Genomic DNA, 18,405 nt, shown 5'->3' with positions numbered 1-18,405 from the left:
TAAATGGGCAGCTCCTGTCCGGAGGTGAGATGAGAAGGCAGAGAGGGTCAGGAGCTGGTTAAATGGACACGGGGAAATCAGGGTTGGAAAGGAGGAGTGTGCTGTCACAGTATAGGGAGAGCAACTAGGGTCACATAACAATGTATGTATAAATTTTTGTATGAGAGACTAACTTGAATTGTAAACTTTCACTTAAAGTACAACAATCAAATAAAATTTTTAAAAAATTATGAAGTAGGAATAGACATGTGAAAGTAGGAAAACCATTATGAGATTAGTGCTAAAACTGAGTGACTGGCAGGAGGAAGAGTTTTCATCTTAGCCTTTTTTGTCCTTCTTCAGTTTTCAGCCATGTGACTGTATTACCTGTTCAAAAATTAATTTATTTAAAAATATATAAACTATTAAAAATAAATTGAGCTAGAGTCAGGTTGGCCTTGTGCATTTAAAGGTGTTTCAAAGACTTAATGCTAATTAGAATGAATTGTTAGTGTATTTTGTTTATTTTTCAGACAATGCTTCTGGAGACCATGGGGACACTGCTAGTCTTGGTGCCATTAACCCTGCCTACAGTAACTCCTCTCTTACCCAGTCCACTGGGCACTCAGAGGAGCCCTTCACCACCTACTTTGATGAGAAGATTGCCATTCCTGAGGTTGAGGTTAGTGAGACGTCCTTGGAGGAGAACATGATTGTCTGGGGAAAACCTATGAATGAAAGCCTTTCTGGACAACTCAAGATCAATAGCCGTACATCTAATTTTGGCAAGCAGTCTCTGAAGGCAGATTTGGTTTTTAATTGGAATAAATAGAAACTGTTAAGAAAAATGAAGGTCTTGAAAATAAAGTTGCTAAATTGTACTTGTGAATATTTTTTGGTCAGGGAAGTATATGAATTTCATGTTTGTTTTTTTTAACCATGGCTCTTATTCCATTTGGGTAGTGGTTGGGGACTGAGCTACTGATATTGTTACTCTGTTTTTAGAATGAGAGGCTAATGGAAAGGGCAGGTAAAGGGAGGGCTATCATTTGGTCAGAGAAGTGGCCAGCTTAGTGATAGGTGGTTAAGATGGAAGTAAAACTTGGACACATTCAGTAGCCATAACCTAAATCTTTTGTTCCTGTGAGGCTGATACTGTTGCTTCATATGTGATAAAATAACAGGTAAATTAGATCAGTAGTTTGGAGGCGATACTCACTTTGATCTTTTTCTCTCGTGTAGTATTCGTGTTTTAGCTTTCGGAAACTCTGGGCTTTCACGGGACCAGGCTTTCTTATGAGCATTGCCTACCTGGATCCAGGAAACATTGAATCTGACTTGCAGTCTGGAGCAGTGGCTGGATTTAAGGTGAATATCCAGTCCCACCCCTGCCCCTTTTACACACATACAATGCACCCTCACATCCTTTCTTCTACCCAGCCTCAGGGGCTACATGCACATTCTTTATTGGCAGTGACACCTACGTGAAAGGCACTTTCCTATCTGATCTCACATTTTACCCACGTAGTTTTCCTTGAACAAAAGAAGGGTTTGCAGATGGGAAAAACAGGTTCAGAAAGGTTCAAGGTGGCCTAGTAGGTCGTGTGTAGAACTCGATCATTTGATTCCTGACTTGGTCTCTTTCCTGAATGTGGCATTTCATATTGTCAAACAAACAAACTCCATTGTCTAACGAGCTTCATGGGGAATTTTGTTCTTCTCTAGTTGCTTTGGGTCCTTCTTTTGGCCACCATTGTGGGGCTCCTGCTCCAGCGCCTTGCAGCTAGACTAGGAGTGGTCACTGGGTTGCATCTTGCTGAAGTGTGTCACCGGCAGTATCCTAAGGTGAGTAATGCACTGTCCTGTTTGTTCATCCCCCAGATCACAGGAAACTGTGTGTCTGGTCTCACTGTGTACTGAGACAGTGGAGGACTTGGCAGTTAGTGGCCCCAAGGACTCAGAGTCCCAAGGGAAACTATAGTCCCTCTTGCTGCCAAGCCAGCTTTCTCCCCTCCTTCAAAATTCAACTAGAGACTCACTTTTTCCCCAGGAAGTTTTCTTAGAAAAATTCTGTTTTAGAAAACATTTGCCATCCAGTCTACCTTCTGGCATCTAGCAGTGCCCAGGTTATGGAGGTTACTCTCTCCTTTTTCATTTGTTTGTATATTATTACATCGAGACTGACCACCCAGATTTCTCATGTTTGTTGTATCCTCAGCTAGAGTCTGAGTAGATCTCTTCTTCTGCAGTCATTTCCTGTTCTCCTTTGAACCCTAGTTTGACCATATTAGCAGCTTTATTTTCCCCTAAAACTTTTGGGATTGTTTTCAGCCAGGAAATTAAGCCCCTGGCTTTACCCAAACCGAAAACCAAACCCACTGCTGTTGAGCCAATTCCAACTTACAGCGACCCTATAGGACAGCGTAGAACTGCCCCATAGTGTTTCCAAGGCTGTAATCTTTACAGAAGAAGATTGCTGCATCTTTCTCCTGAGGAGCTGCTGGTGGGTTCAAACTGCTGTGCTTTCGGTTGGCAGCCAAGTACTTAACCACTGCACCAGCAGGGCTCCTAGGTGGTGTCTTAGTTATCTAGTGCTGCTATAACAGAAATACCACAAGTGAATGGCTTTAACAAAGAGAAATTTATTCTCTCACAGTCTAGGAGGATAGAAGTCTGAATCCAAGGTGCCAGCTCCTGAGGAAGGCTTTCTCTTTCTGTTGGTTCTGGGGGAAGGTCCTTGTCATCAGTCTTCCCCTGGTCTAGGAGCTTCTCAGCGCAGGAACCTGGGTCCAAAGGATGAGCTCTGCTTCCGGTTCTGCTTCCTGTGTTCCTTGTCTCTTCGAGTTCTGCTTGCTTGGTCTCTCGGCTCCTTGAGCCTCACCACTCACATCTGCCCTGCTTGGACAAGTTTTCCAAAGCTCTTTAGCTCCACTGATAAGTGCCTAGAGGCACCCTACTCTGCCAGGAAGCCTCCTGCGCAAAGGCATTCAGCTCTCTCGCTCCATGGGTTGGCTCCAGCACCATTTCGCACTGGTCTCCTGGTTCTGCTGCGCCGTTTCTCTGCTGCTGCTTCTCGCCATCTGTACTGTCTCCTGTGTTACAGCTCTCCTCATTTCCTTCTGAGTCCTCACCAGAGTTGTCTTTGATGTCTGTAATTCCACCAACAGTCTCTTCAAGGCAATCTAGGCTTTTACTGTTAGACACTTTAAAACTCTTCCAGCCTATACCCATTCACAGTTTCAGAACCACTGCCACATTTTTGGTATCTCTTAGAGCAGCTATAACAGAAATACCACAAGTGGATGGCTTTAACAAAGAGAAATTTATTATTTCACAGTCCAGGAGGCTAGAAGTCCAAATTCAGGGCACCACCTCCAGGGGAAGGCTTTCTCTTTCTGTTGGTTCTGGGGGAAGGTCCTTGTCATCAATCTTCCCCTGGTCTAGGAGCTTCTCAGCATGGGGACCTCTTACCACCAAGAAAGCAGAGCTGGGAGCAGAGCACATCCTTTGGACCTGGGGTCCCTGTGCTGAGAAGCTCCTAACCAGGGGAAGATTGATGACAAGGACCTTCCCCCAGAACTGACAGAGAAAGCTTTCCCCTGGAGTTGACCCCTGAATTTGGACTTAAGCCTCCTAGACTGTGAGAGAATAAATTTCTCTTTGTTAAAGCCGTTCGCTTGTGGTATTTCTGTTATAGCAGCACTAGGTAACTAAGACAGATGGCTTTAACCAGGGGCACTCAAATGAAAAGGAAAGAGAGAAAGTCAGGATCAGCTGCCACCCTGACCTTGCTCACAGACTCCACCACTGGAGGCCCACTTTCCTCCTCCAACTGGGGGCCACAGTGTAATGATGGGCTAAATGGAGCCAAGGTCTGGTATTTTGTCTCTAGCCTGGAGGCATGTAAGAACTGTTTGTGGGTCTATGCGAAAATATATTTGTATTCTAGAACTACTGAGGAAGTGCTCAGAAATGATTAATAAGAACCATATCTTTCTACTGTTTGGTGTTTAGGTTCCTCGTATTATCCTGTGGCTGATGGTGGAGTTGGCTATCATTGGCTCAGATATGCAAGAAGTCATTGGCTCAGCCATTGCCATCAATCTCCTGTCTGTGGGAAGGTGAGGGGGTTTTCCTCTAGAAAGTAATCAATTGTTTTGTTAGATTTCAAGAAATACAGCTTATTTGCAATTTTCAAGATTCAGCTCAAGTATTATTTCTTCTGTGGAACCTTTTCTGGAACCACCTCCCTCTCCCCCAGCAGACGTAGGCTATGCATTTTCCATGTTCCCATAGCAGTTTATATATACCTCTGTTTTAGAGTGGCTGGTATTTTATATTATATTTATTTATTTGTATGTCAGTTTATTCCACTAGATAGGGAGCTCCTTGAGGGTAAAACCGATACTTGTCATCTTTGTATCGTAAATGCCTGACAGATAGTAAACTCTCAATCAAAGTTTAAATGAATGTAATTAAGTTGGTGCTGTGATTCTAAACTGACTCAAGGCCTGGCTTCCTGCCACTGTCTCTCTCAGCCAAGTCCTTACTTCTCCAAGGGTTCTGTATCTGGAAGGCTGTTGGGAAGAGAGGGTTTCCCAATGTTTCCTTTCTTTCCCTTAATTTCCATTTCTTGTCTCTGACCTAGAGTTCCTCTGTGGGGTGGAGTTCTCATCACCATTGCAGATACTTTTGTATTTCTCTTTTTGGACAAATATGGTAAGCAGAATGGGGATAGAGGGGTAAGTCAAAGGTGCCACATTCCATCTGTGTGGCTGCTGGGGAAGTCTGCCCCTTTCTAGGGAATCACCTTCTGTGAGCTCACTGTTACGTTTTCTCCTTTAGGCTTGCGGAAGCTAGAAGCGTTTTTTGGCTTTCTCATCACTATTATGGCCCTCACATTTGGATATGAGGCAAGTGTTACAGCTATTCATTAGCTCTTTAAAGCAAAAAAAAAAAAAAATTTTTTTTTTGTATTTTATAAAAGACAGTATAATGCTAGGATGGTTTAATTGTATCACGTGAGTCAACAAAAATCCCTGGGCCAATTTTCAAGGAACCCGATCTATAGCTACAACCAGTATCCAGGAAGGCCTCCAGGAACTTGTAGGTCAAAAATAACTAGACTTTCTAGGTCTTTCCAGACCAGACTCCCTGGTTCCAAGTTGGCCATCCTAACAACAAAACAGCCACGGGGAAGACTGAGAAGGGGATCGCAATCATCTTCCTATGTTATTCTTGACTTTAACATAGGAGAGGGGAGGCGGTTCTGTTTTTTGCTCATCCTGGTTTATACTAACTTTAGCATGAACTTTTCCTGTATATGAGCAGTTAATGAGCTATAAGGGATATAGTGGATATTTCACACCTTGTGCCCTAACCCAGCACTCCTAGGAATCAGTGCCATTACATTGCAGTAAAAGCACTTTCTGGGTCCCACTTTTGTAAACTGATTACAGCTTGCTGGCCTGGCTGAACTTTAAAAAATGTATCTTATCTATGAGTAGATTATCTAGCTTGGTCTAAGGCTCTCCATCCCCTCACTCCCCCAAAAAAATACTGAACTGGGGAAAAGTATGTATGAGAAGTGTTTATGAATGAGTCTCTCACTGTATGCTAGTGGCAAACATAAGTAATTTTTAGATGAACATAAGTGAATAGAGCATGAGAACATGGATAATCAAGAATTGACTATTTTTGGCTGTCTCACAGAAGTTATTGTGAAGCTAGTAACAGTAAGGCCTTTAGCAAACACTTTATTTCCTTAGAATACTGATTATATTCTGTGCACATCTGTTTTGTATATCTTTAATATAAAATTTCCAGATGCCGCAGTCTTAAATATAATTCTCTGACCCCCAGCAGTGAGCCCCTTATGTGGCTAAATTTTTTGATGGCTTTGTATTCCTCGTTATCCTAGGTAGTGTTTGAAAAAGAAGGGTGGTGGGGAGGTGGTTGTAAGGAGTAAAGGACGCCGAATGTTCCCTGGTATTACTATGTTACTCCCCCAGACTCATGTTCCAGTAAAGGCTAATAGTTCTTATTTTGGCATGTAGTATGTTACAGTGAAACCCAGCCAGAGCCAGGTACTCAAGGGCATGTTCGTGCCAACCTGTTCAGGCTGTGACACCCAACAGATCGAACAGGCTGTGGGCATCGTGGGAGCTGTCATCATGCCACACAACATGTACCTGCATTCTGCCTTAGTCAAGGTGAGCAAAGCCCCTAATCACAGTGGCCTCATGGATAGTTCATGGGATCTTTTCCTTTAACTGCAAGGGATACAAACTTAATTTACAGCTGTTAGCCCCGTGAAGGGGCAAGGTATTTTTCCAAGGCTGGATGTTCATAAACTCCACACACTTGGACTCTTGTTTTTATCAGCAGGGTGATCAGAGATTACTGACCTAACAGAGAAATTGGACTGAAGTTGAAAAAGGCCTGAAGTATATCAAGCCTCTTGTGTTTAAATCTCAAAATCCTGTATGGTCTTGTGGAGGTTAAAAGTAAAGAGCCCAACCAGGCTTTTACCTATCAGTCTTACACAATAGTTTGCTGGGAGATATCAGAGACCTTTATAATTAGGGTTATGTAAAACCTGCGAAAGCTGGAACCTATGTAAGGTAGAAACCTGCCAGAAGGAAAATTCAAATGTTTTCAACTAAAAGGAGCAATAGAAAAGTGGTAAGTCTGCACCTTGTCAAAGGTGGAAAACTTGCAAAACCAGGAAAAACAAGGCAGTCCCGTTGAGTTCCAGCTCTCACAGGTTTCACTGTATATTCCTTGGGACCGAAGTCAGGTTGTTTTTTTGTGGGCCAGTGGTCCTTCCAGTCACAACAACTTTGAGAGCTCAGTAGTCAGTCACTGCTCCCTATTTGGAAAATAGGCAGTGTCTTCAGAGGGTCATAAAGTTCTTAATCACATAATAAAGCTAAGAACTAAGTGAGTGTTGACTGTCTCACCTTTCATCTGATCAGTTGTTTACCTTCTAAATCTAAATGTCTCCAGACTCATGAAGTGTTCTAGGAAGACTTGTTCCCACTGGTCAAAATAATGACTGCTGCTGTTCTTTCCCTAGTCCAGACAAATAAACCGGGCCAATAAGCGAGAAGTTCAAGAAGCCAATAAGTACTTTTTCATTGAATCCTGCATTGCTCTCTTTGTTTCCTTCATCATCAATGTCTTTGTCGTCTCAGTCTTTGCTGAAGCATTTTTTGGGAAAACCAACGAGCAGGTGGTGAGTAAGCCAGGGTCATAAGTGGTCGTGAGTAGTGGAGAGGGTAAAATGAAGACTGGAATGGGGTAGGGAAACAGAAAAGTGACTTGGAGCTCAGGGGAAATGGATATTGACCCTCAGTACTGCCCCTCAAAATCACTATGCACCAGTCAGGGTCTGCAGTCTGGAGGCTGAGCAAGGCTGGACCAACTTTCCCAGCTTTTGGTAGGAAGGGAACTTGCCTCAGACTCAGGATTGCCTCATGCTGTTGTGCTAGTTGCTACATCTACTTAATTCTTTCTCATCCCCTTTTGTTGCCTGTGTATCAGCTTCTGTCTGCAAGTCCAGCCATTTGTTAATGAGGACGGGCTAGGAGGAGTCAACAAACAAACAGACAAACTGGCTAGGACACACTTTGTTTTGTCATTTTGAATTCTGTATCCTCTTGATTACGGATTATCAATTTTTTGGTTTTTTTTTTTTTGCCCCTTTAATATATTTCTTTTTTTTTATATTGTGGTGAAAATACACATAAGAAAACATACACCAATTCAACAATTTTGGCATGTATAATTCAGTGACATGATTACATTTTTCAAGTTGTGCAACCATTCTCACTATCCCTTTCCAAATTATTCCACCACCATTTACAAAAACTCACTGCCCCCTAAGCAAAAATTTTCCCTTTCTCCCTCTCTCCCATCCTTGGTAACCACTAATTTTTGGTTTCTATATATTTGCTTAAGGAGCCCTTGTGGTGCAGTGGTTAAAGGGCTCGGCTGCCAACCGAAAGGTCAGCAGTTTGAACCCACCAGCCCCTCTGACTTCTGGCCCTGCTTTGACTAAGACACTCTATTCTGGGCTTTCTCTCATGTTTGAAGCCTTTTTAAGGACCTCTTCTCCTATCATTGTTTAAATGATCTATGTACATGTATTACCACGTACACTCAAGTTCAGTAAATATTTCTGATGGCATGGGGGATGTAGAAAGATTATGGAGGAAGACCACAAGTGATATTGCTTCCAGTCTCTTCCGATATCACGATCTTTATCCAGCTTTTTATCTCCCGCCTGTGTTTCATAGATAACTTAAGTGTGATCTGTAGGATAGCTCTTCTTACCTGGTCCTTGCTTCTGAAATAAAAGTTGCTCCTAAATTGCTTTGGATTCTAGGTTCAAGTCTGTAAAAACACTAGCATTGCCTGGACTGGCCTCTTCCCTGACAATAATTCAACGCTGACTGTGGATATTTACAAAGGGGTAAGTGTGTTCTGTTTGTGATCTTTACTTCTGAGACACATACTTGGCTTATTATCTGGTCTTTTCTGAGGTTTCACTTCAGATTTGAGCATCTGCTGGGATGTCATTTATTTCAGAGGTCCAGATGGCAGATAAGCATTTTGGATTACTTAGAGAATAGAGGATCAGCTGAAAAGATGAATAAAATACTGTTCTACGAGATGTTAGTTGGGGTGCCTCTAAAGAAAGGGTTCCTAGTAGAGTATTCTTTACTAGGCCTTCTCAGTCCCTTCATGCTGGCTACATTGTGAATCTCCAAAAGTAGAATATCTAGTATGTAGCATTTTCCAAAGGAGCCCTGGTGGCACAGTAGTTAAACACTTGGCTGCTAACCGAAAGGTTAGCTGTTTGAACCCCACCAATGGCTCTGTGGGAGAAAGTGCTGGCAATCTGCTTCCATAAAGATTACAGCCTAGGAAACTCTGTGGGGGCAGTTCTGCTCTGTCACATAGGGTTGCTATGAGTCAAAAATCAACTCCACAGAACCCAACAACAGCAACAAGCATTTCCCAGCATTTTTTGACCTCTTTTCTGCACTCTTATTGCCATCTTTGAGAATAGTGTTTTAAGGAATATAATTTGGGAAGTGCTGGTGTACATTTGTTTGTTTGTATAAGTATTTAAGGTATAGGTTAAAGATGAAGGCATTAGGAGCTTGGAGAAGGGAAAAGACTAGGCTGCGAAATAATGAGGCACCCAGCAAAACTGAGCTTGAAAGCCTCTAGCGTGAGAATAAGGCCTGAGCCTAGCTTCTGAGATAATGCTCAGCATAGCACTTGGTGTACCAAAAACCAAAGCCATTGCTGTCGAGTCGATTCCAACTCACAGCGACCCTACAGGATAGAGTAGAATTGCCCCATTGGGTTTCCAAGGCTGTAATCTTTATGTAAGACGACTGGCACATCTTTCTCCCATGGAGCAGCTCATGGATTCGAACTACTGACCTTTTGGTTAACAGCTGAGCACTTAACCACTGCGCCCCTAGGGTTCCTTAGGACTTGGTGTAGGAGGGTGTATAGTGAAGAAGAGGTAGCTGCCACAGAGAAATGCTGTTTAGGGTGTTGTCTAAGCAGATCATTGACACAAACATATCGTTTTCTCCTGTCGCTCCCAGGGTATTGTGCTGGGATGTTACTTTGGGCCTGCTGCACTCTACATCTGGGCAGTGGGAATCCTGGCTGCAGGACAGAGCTCCACCATGACAGGAACCTATTCTGGCCAGTTTGTCATGGAGGTACGTGCTGTTTTGACTGGTATGGAATAGAAAGAGAGGATATGGCCTTTTTGTTACTACTTCTTAATCGCACACTAAGATCTTTCCTCAAACTCTCCAAACCTTTTTCTGTTTCCTGTTCCAGACATTCATCCTGCTCCTGTGTTTTCTTCCAGGGATTCCTGAACCTAAGATGGTCACGCTTTGCCCGAGTGATTCTTACCCGCTCTATTGCCATCGTCCCCACTTTGCTTGTCGCTATCTTCCAAGATGTACAGCATCTGACGGGAATGAATGACTTCCTGAATGTGCTGCAGAGCTTACAGGTGAGGAGGGAGCTGGGGGGAAATTGAGAGGAAGAAGGAGGCACAGTGTTGGTCTGCAGTAAACATACGTGAAATCCTTGGCATCTAAAAGGCTTTTAGAAATGGCTTGGTTTTTTAAACCTGTTGAATGGGAATTACAAGCCATAATTAAACATAGAAAACAAAATTACAGTTCATTAATCCAAGCAAATATTTATTTATTAAGTGAACATATAGTACACTGTGGTAGGTACTGTGGAGGCTAAAGAAGACAAGGCAGATAGAGATATTTGTAAAGACACGATCATAATTGATACTAGGTTAATGACAGCTCTACAGATTTCAGCATAATGCTGGAGCAGGTTGGGATGATAGTGATAATTATTTCTCAATAACAGTACTCTCTGAGGTAATACAAGGCTCCCAGTGACCCACTATGATCTTACTTCTCTCTTTTCCAGCTTCCCTTTGCTCTCATACCCATCCTCACACTTACGAGTTTGCGTCCGGTAATGAGTGACTTTGCCAATGGAATGTGAGTATACTCTTCTCTCCGTTCCCCAAAGGGGATGCTGATATGTAGGGAAAGGGTATTTTCATCAAGTGGGCCAGTCTGAGAATGACTCACATAGAGGAACTATATGCTTTGAGAGATGATCTCTAGAGCTGCTTCCTGAATCCTTGGCTTAGAAAATGGAGACAGTGAATGTAGTAATGGAGGGAAAATACATTTTTCATTTCTGGGAAAAAAAAGTTCAGCTTTTAGGGCTTTAACTCTTCAACATCAGTCACTGAAATTTGAAGCATTTTAATTATATGTTAAATGATCTTAATGAGAAAGGCAGTGTAAGATGTATCAAATCCTCACTTTTCACTTCTCTGTGACTTCTGTTCTGACACCAGCTGTACATGCAGCACTTCTTCCTCTGGCCTTAACCACTGGATCTAGGTCAGGCCTCATAAGTTAAAAGACACAGTCCTCTACATTACCAGTTAGGCCTAAGACTTCAGATGCTACCTGCAAGCTTGGGAGTCCCCAGGTGTTGTGGATTGAATTGTATCCCCCCAGAATATGTGTTGTAAATCCTAACCTTCGCCTGTGATTATAATCCCATTTGTGAATGGGTTGTGTTTATTATATTACTGAGGCAGAATTAGTGTGTATCTTGAGTCAGTCTCTTTTGAGATATAAAAGAGATTAAACAAGCAAGTGAGACAAGCAGAGGTGAGGGAAGATTGTTGCCAAGCCACATGGAGGTCTCCAAGGAACCAGGAAACAAGCTGAAGAGACAAGGACCTTCCCCCAGAGCCAATAGAGAGAGAAAGCCTTCCCCTAGAGCCAGCATCCTGAATTTAGACTAGTAGCCCCCTAAACTGTGAGAAAATAAATTTCTGTTTGTTAAAGCCATCCACTTGTGGTATTTCTGTTATAGCAGCAGTAGATGAATAAGATAGAATTTGGTCCCAGAAGAGTAGGGTGCTGCTTTTAACAGATACCCAAAATGTGGAAGCAATTTTTGAATTGGATAATGGGTAGAGGCTGAAAGAGTTTTCAGGTGCCTAATAGTAAAGCCTAGATCACCTGGAAGAAGAGACTGTTGGTAGGATAATGGACCTCATTTCTGTTGAGGGCTCAGAAGGAAGTGAGGAGAGCTATAGAGAAAGTCTATAGAGAAAGTCTCTGTTGTCTTAGAGAATACATATGGTGCCAGCAACAGAATGTTGCTAGAAATCTGGACTTTAAATGTGCTTCTGGTGAGGCTTTAAAATAAAATAATGAACATATGATTGGACAATGGAGGAGGGGTGATGCTTTCTATGTAGTGGCAAAGAACTTGTCTGAATTATGTTCAGATGTTTGGTGGAAGGTAGAATTTGTAAGTGATGAACTTGAATATCTGGCTGATGAGATTTCTAAGCAAGATCTTAAAGGGGCCACTTGGTTTCTCCTTACCGCTTACAGTAAAACACGAGAGGAAAAAGACAGACTTAAAAATGAACTGTGCAAAATGCAAAAAAAAAAAAAAAGTTAAAAATTTGGAAAATTCTGTTATACAAAATAAGGACACATGTCCTAGAATTTTCACCAAGGACATGGCTGCACAAACTTTTGTTAAAGAGATTAAGCTTGTGACTGATGGATCTAACCAAGTACCACAGGAAAAAAACCATCAGCTTAGACTGAAGGGGGCAGAGAAAGAATGAAAGAGAACATTGTCTGCTTCTTGGAATTCTACAGGCAGGAAACAGGCCCGTTGTTGTCCTCCAAGAAAAGAAAAGAACCATCCCTGAAGCAGCTTGGAGATCAGTAGAACTGTTGTAAGGAGCACAAGAACAGAGCTGCCACAGTCTCAAAGGATGGGGCCATGGCCTCTGGGGTTTCAAAGGGTGGGGCCACAGTCTCCTAGGTTTCAAAGAATCAGATCGTCACCAACTCGGTTCTGGAGTGTGGGGCTACTTGTAAGGGGTGCCAGGGAGATAGGGTCACCGTCCAAAGCTGAGGAGGCAGAGCTGCTATGCCCAAGAGACAGAAGAGTGGGGCCTGCCAGGGCTGAGGGGTGGGATCGCCACTCAGATGGACTAGGAAAATGAGGCCACCCAAAGCCAAGGGAGCAGAGTTGCCATCCCAGCGGGCCTGGAAGGTGGAGCTGAAGCCCAGGGCCAAGGGGTCTCCACCCAGAATCCAGAGGGCATGCTAACACCCAGAGTCTGGAGACAGGACCATTGCCTAGATGGTCTCAGAGAAAAGAGGATTATTTTCAAGCCTGAAGAGCTAATGTAATATGTTCTGCTGGATTTTGAACTGACTTGGTGCCTGTTTATCAATTCTTTCCCTTCAGTTCTCTCGTTTGTAATGGAAATGTTTACCTTGTGCCTGTTCCGCTATTGCACTTTGGATAGATAGCTTATAGTCTAGATTTCACAGGTTCACAGATGAAGAGGAATTTTGCCCCAGGTTGGAATATGCCTAAAGTCTCACCCATATTTGGTTTAGATGATTCAGAAGATGAGATTTTGGATTTGCATTTGATTTAAGACTTTCGGGATGATGTGATGGGGTGAATGTGTTTTACATGTGGCAGGGACATGAATTTTTGGGGGCCAAAGGGTAGAATGTTATGGTTTGAATTGTGTCCCCCAAAAATATATGTTGTAAATCCTAACCTCTGCCTGTGGTTGTAATCCCATTTGTGAATGGGGTGTGTTATGTTAATGAGGCAGGATTAGGTTATGTTTATTATATTAATGAGGCTGGATTAGGGTGTATTTTGAGTCAGTCTCTTTTGAGATATAAAAGAGATTAACAAGCAAGCGAGAAGCAGAGATGGGGGAAGACAGATGCCACAGCACATGAAGATCACCAAGGAGCCAAGGAACAAGGACCTTCCCCCACAGCCAACGGAGAAAGCCTTCCCCTAGAGCTGGCGCCCTGAATTTGGACTTCTAGCCTCCTAAACTGTGAGAAAATAAATTTCTGTTTGTTAAAGCTATCCACTTATTGTATTTCTGTTATAGCAGCACTGGATAACTAAGACACCAGCGCTTCCCTCACTTCTGACCTGCTGGCTTCCACTACTTCCTTGGGTTTGATGATTTGCTAGAACTCACAGGACTCACATATAGCACTATACTTACGGTTACAGGTTTATTGTAAAGATTACAAATCAGGATCAGCACAAAGAAGAGGCTTATAGGGTGAGGTCTGGGAGAGTTCCCAATGTGGAGCTTCCATGTCCCCAAAAAGGGACATGCTGCCTTCCAGCGTGCACTGATGTCTTTCACCAGCAATGAAGACCATGGAACTTCTGTGTCCAGAGCTTTTGTTGGGGTCTCATTATGAAATCCCCACAGGTCTGTCAGTTTTTCATACTGTGGTAGCTTGTGGTGTGGCTGTGATGCAGGAGGCTGTGCCATTGGTATGCAAATATCAGCAGGGTCACCCATGGTGGACAGGTTTCAGCTGAGCTTCCAGACTAAGACAGACTAGGAAGAAGGACCTGGCATTCTGCTTCTGACCCAAGCCGTGGTGTTTTCAGTCGCTTCATATGCAGGTGAAAGCTGGACAATGAATAAGAAGACCAAAGAAGAAATGACACCTTTGAATTATGGTGTTGGTGAAGAATATTGAATATACCATGGACTGCCAGAAGAACGAACAAATCTGTCTTGGAAGAAGTACAGCCAGAATGCTCCTTAGGAGCAAGGATGGCGAGTCTTTGTCTCACATACTTTGGACATGTTATCAGGAGGGACTCATCCCTGGAGAAAGATATCATGCTTGGTAAAGTAGAGCACCGGCGAAAAAGAGAAAGACCGTCAACAAGATGGACTGACACAGTGGCTGCAACAATGGTCTGAAGCATAACAATGATTGTGAGGATGATGCGGAACTGGGCATTGTTTCATTCTATCGTACCTGGGGTTGGTATGAGTTGGAAGCAACTCGACAGCACTTAACAGCAACAACATTATGAAATTCCAACTCCAGCCCCTCTCGCCTGAGGTTGGTCAGTGTCACCATGTGATCATGAAATTGATATATGCCATGGGTATTTCTGGCCTGACCAGCTCCCACTCAAGAATTACCTTATTAGCATAATCTGTTAGTTTAGGTGTGGTCTGGAGCCCTCATCAAAGAAGTTATGATTACTGAGGAAATTACAAGGATTTAGAGGTTATGTATCAGGAACCAAGGACAAAGACTAAATTTCTTGGGTAAAGTTAACGTAAACCCCATAGGCTTGAAGCTAATGCCTTTTGTGTATACCTTTAAAGCATTTTTTTTTCACTCTATATATCAGTCTCTAACTTTGTCTCATTTAACCTAATCTGGGATATATGAAGGACAATTTTGCATTCATTCATTTTGAAATGCTTCTTACTCCTCTGTCCTCTTCACCCCAGAAGATGCAGGTTCCTTTTCTGGTTGTGGCCGGGTTGGACTATTCCTCCACTTGACTGTGCTGATTCTTTTACAGAGGCTGGAGGATTGCAGGCGGAATCTTGGTCGTTACCGTCTGTTCCATCAACATGTACTTTGTAGTTGTTTATGTCCAGGAACTAGGGCATGTGGCGTTGTATGTGGTGGCTGCTGTGGTCTGCGTGGCTTATCTGAGCTTTGTGTTCTACTTGGTAAGTCCAGTTTAGAGGGGATGGGGGCACAGGTATCAGGGATGATGGAGGTGGTCTGACATTCAGAAATGAAGGAACCCAAAAGAGCACATAACAACCTATCTTCCAAGTTATGAGACAATTTATATGACATTGTCAAATCAGCTTAAGAAACAATATTTCTAATCATAAAATTTACCTTGGTTCTTAAAGTCTGTTATTTTTCTATTTCTGTCACTTCATTTGGTTTCTATTCTTAATAATTCTTAACAAGAGAGTTTAGTATGTTTGAAGAACTGAAGGAAGGGTAGCAGTATAGAGAATGAAGGAGAAAGTGGAGAGTGGTACAAGATGGAGTTTGACAGGGGCATATGCACTGTGATTAAGAGCTTTGGGGTGGGACACATGCGGCTTTGCAGCCCAGCTCCACTACTTACTAGCTGTCCAATGAGGAAATAAGTAAATAGTGATATTTTCTCATTGGATTATCCTATACCAAAAAAAAAAAAAACCTGTTGCCATCGAGTCAATTCCAACTCATAGTGATGCTATAGGACAGAGTAGAACTGCCCCATAGGGTTTCCAAGGAGCGGCTGGTGGATTCGAACTGCTCACCTTTTTTTGGTCAGCAGCCCAATACTTAACCACTACACCACGAGGGCTCCGGATTATCCTATAGTCATTAAAAAATGATGGTTATGAAAACCATAGGTACATGGAGAAGGAATGTAAAATTATTAACACCCAGATTATCAGATTACAAAAACAAAATTTTAAAGTCTAGAGTAAAATTATGCAAAAATGATAATAGTAGTTGTCTTAGGGAGGTAGGATTATGGATATATTCTTTTATCTATTTTCCAAGCTTTCTTTTTTTGCAATTTTCTGTAACATTGGTTATATTAATGAAAAATGACTGCCACGGGAATAAGTCCACCTCTCTGTCCTATGCAAGTTTCTCTGAAAAACAGAAGGTTGGGAATAAGGAACAGCAGAATTTATGCCATATCTGCTGCAGAGAATCCCCTTAAGGATGGAGGCTGGAACCTTGTTGATCTCTAGAATACTTAACCTAGTCCCCCTGCCAGTCTGCCACAGGTTAGGTACCTGACTGAGCAGATCACTTTAGTGGATTATGAAAAATTGTGTCTTGGATTGATGGAACTCTGCTTTCCTCCTCCCCAACAAACCTTGGTCACACTAACATTATTCCGACTCTGTCAATCTCGGGACTTACTCTAAGGAGACCCAAGTAACTGAATATGTCCTTGACAGGAATTGTTTTAAAAATCCCCTGTAGAAGTTAGGGGAATGCCTCCCTCATGAGAAGTGGTCATGAAGGTACCAATTTGTCCGCAGACTGCCTGTGACTAGTAAGATTGTTGAAGACCCAATTTTAGGGCTGAGGGCTGATTCTGGAGTTGGGTTACTGCTGTTTAGCTCCAAAACAGGAATCTCACAAAGCAGCCCAGGAGACCATTCCAGTTGTATTTGTCAGTCATTCCCCCTGATCTCGAGCACCCTTAGAGGTAAGGGATGAGATAGGACTGAAGGAAAAGTGGTCTAGGGAACTCCCAGCCTGATAAAACAAACAAACTATAAACACAAATCAGTGGGAACAGTCAGACAGAACTCTGGCAATCAGTACTGAAAATAGTATGGAAAAGCTTTGTGGACGAGAGCCAGGTCCATGCAGGAGGGTTGGGGTTGGAAGAATGACTTGTGCAATCCTTGGTGGCGGAAGATAGGCAAAGCTGAATGTTAAAGGAAGGGAGCAGGTTTGCCTCTGAGCAGTGCAGTGTGATCAGTCATTGTGGGCAAGGGGTCTTCAAAGAGACTGGGTGAATGATGACCATATTTTATCTTTCAGGGTTGGCAATGTTTGATTGCACTGGGCATGTCCTTCCTGGACTGTGGGCACACGGTAAGCATCTCTAAAGTCCTGATGACCGAAGAAACCACCAAGAGCTATACTGAGTAAACACTGACTGGATCAGTTTGTCTGTTCTCCGCAGGTAGCCATCAGAGCCAGTGTGTTTCTATGGTTTACTGTGTGAATATAGCCAAAAGCATATGCTGTTGCATAGAGACCACTTAGGACTCAACTGTTTGTTAGGAAAGACTTTGTTTCATACATATTTGAAAGATGAAACTTACTTTCTTCCTCTCCTACTAACCTAGGAACTGGATTAGGTAGGATCTTTGAAAAGCTGACATTTGCTGCTCTCACTCCAACACTGAACTCTTACTTAGCTGCTCAAGGGCCAGCTTGTTTGATCCTTTTGGGAGATAATCCTCCATGCTTCTTAACCAGGCTGTATATTAAAAAACATCATATTTGGGAAATGCAGTAAATTTTTCACAATATAAACTACAGTATGGGTGTGCAAATTTAATCATATAATGATGGACTTTAAAAAGCTGAGAAATACTTTTTTTTTGCATACCCTTTTACTTATGTTAATTATAAAATATAAAAACTCAGCTACAGTAGTTTTATCCATATTAAGTATAAAATGAAGAGATCTCTACCTCTGTCAGGCTCAGGATTGTTTTAATTTTGTCCCACTTTAAATTTCTCAGTGGAAGTTGACAGAGGTGAGAAAGCATAAAGAAGGTGGAAAATCGATAAATAGCAAAACTCATCTGTAGGTGGTGGTTACTACTTACCTTCTGAGGATTTTCCTCAGTGAGTGTGAAATCTTAAAAGGATTTTCTTGGGAGTCCTGAGTTTAATAACCTTCATGTTAGTATAGGGCTTTCCTGATGATATTTCCTCTCAGGCACATAATTGTAAAACCTTCATCGTCCTCCTTCAGGAGGGGGGTGATAGAAGAAGATGGTAGGATTCATAAACTGGAGTTCTCATGAGACTTTGGGTACATGGAAAGGGTGGGGAGAAAAGACTCAGACGGAGAAGAAGAGCCGTCTTGTTTATTCCTAAAGGCCACCTCTCAGCAGAATCATGTTTTTGTCTGAAGCATCATCCTGCTTCTTGTCCAAGATGACTTGCAAGGCAGTCTCAGAGCTATGGACCTAAACATTGCAAAGCTCGCTCTCAACAAGGTTGAACTGGCCTACCTCCCTTCACCTATTCCCTTATAGGGAAAAACTTTGAGACCAGATGGTGGAGCTCTGGAGTCAGAGGAAATGTGTTTTCAGCATGAAGCTACAACTCTTATTTCAGCCACTTCTGACATTTTTACATGTGGAGCCTGAAACTACGTGATTATCTCAAGTCAAATCACGTTTGTCCGGTGGAGATAAATAACCAAGTCTCT

At 42.6% G+C, this 18,405-nt stretch overlaps 1 protein-coding gene across 3 annotated transcripts in view; it reads left to right on the top strand.

The window, feature by feature from the left end:
* The window catches only part of SLC11A2 (solute carrier family 11 member 2), a 30,430-nt gene extending 12,039 nt beyond the window's left edge, over nucleotides 1–18,391 (top strand). The window contains exons 2-15 of one of the 3 annotated variants that reach the window (XM_004388327.2): nucleotides 513–661; nucleotides 1,222–1,347; nucleotides 1,705–1,824; nucleotides 3,994–4,100; nucleotides 4,628–4,698; nucleotides 4,825–4,892; nucleotides 6,036–6,191; nucleotides 7,058–7,216; nucleotides 8,369–8,455; nucleotides 9,609–9,728; nucleotides 9,884–10,033; nucleotides 10,474–10,547; nucleotides 14,992–15,145; nucleotides 16,995–18,391. In XM_004388327.2, coding sequence (XP_004388384.1) covers nucleotides 513–661; nucleotides 1,222–1,347; nucleotides 1,705–1,824; nucleotides 3,994–4,100; nucleotides 4,628–4,698; nucleotides 4,825–4,892; nucleotides 6,036–6,191; nucleotides 7,058–7,216; nucleotides 8,369–8,455; nucleotides 9,609–9,728; nucleotides 9,884–10,033; nucleotides 10,474–10,547; nucleotides 14,992–15,145; nucleotides 16,995–17,105 — 1,652 coding nt within the window. In that variant the 3' untranslated portion in view covers nucleotides 17,106–18,391. The remainder of the gene's footprint in view (nucleotides 1–512; nucleotides 662–1,221; nucleotides 1,348–1,704; nucleotides 1,825–3,993; nucleotides 4,101–4,627; nucleotides 4,699–4,824; nucleotides 4,893–6,035; nucleotides 6,192–7,057; nucleotides 7,217–8,368; nucleotides 8,456–9,608; nucleotides 9,729–9,883; nucleotides 10,034–10,473; nucleotides 10,548–14,991; nucleotides 15,146–16,994) is intronic. The other 2 variants (XM_004388326.2, XM_023742408.1) reach the window with 2 other exon arrangements.
* Nucleotides 18,392–18,405: the final 14 nt, after the last annotated feature.

The sequence above is a fragment of the Trichechus manatus genome, unplaced genomic scaffold, assembly GCF_000243295.1.
Source record: "Trichechus manatus latirostris isolate Lorelei unplaced genomic scaffold, TriManLat1.0 scaffold00209, whole genome shotgun sequence".
Lineage (NCBI taxonomy): Eukaryota > Metazoa > Chordata > Mammalia > Sirenia > Trichechidae > Trichechus > Trichechus manatus.
The sequence above is the reverse complement of the archived record's forward strand: the minus strand, read 5'-3'. Positions and strand labels throughout refer to the sequence as shown.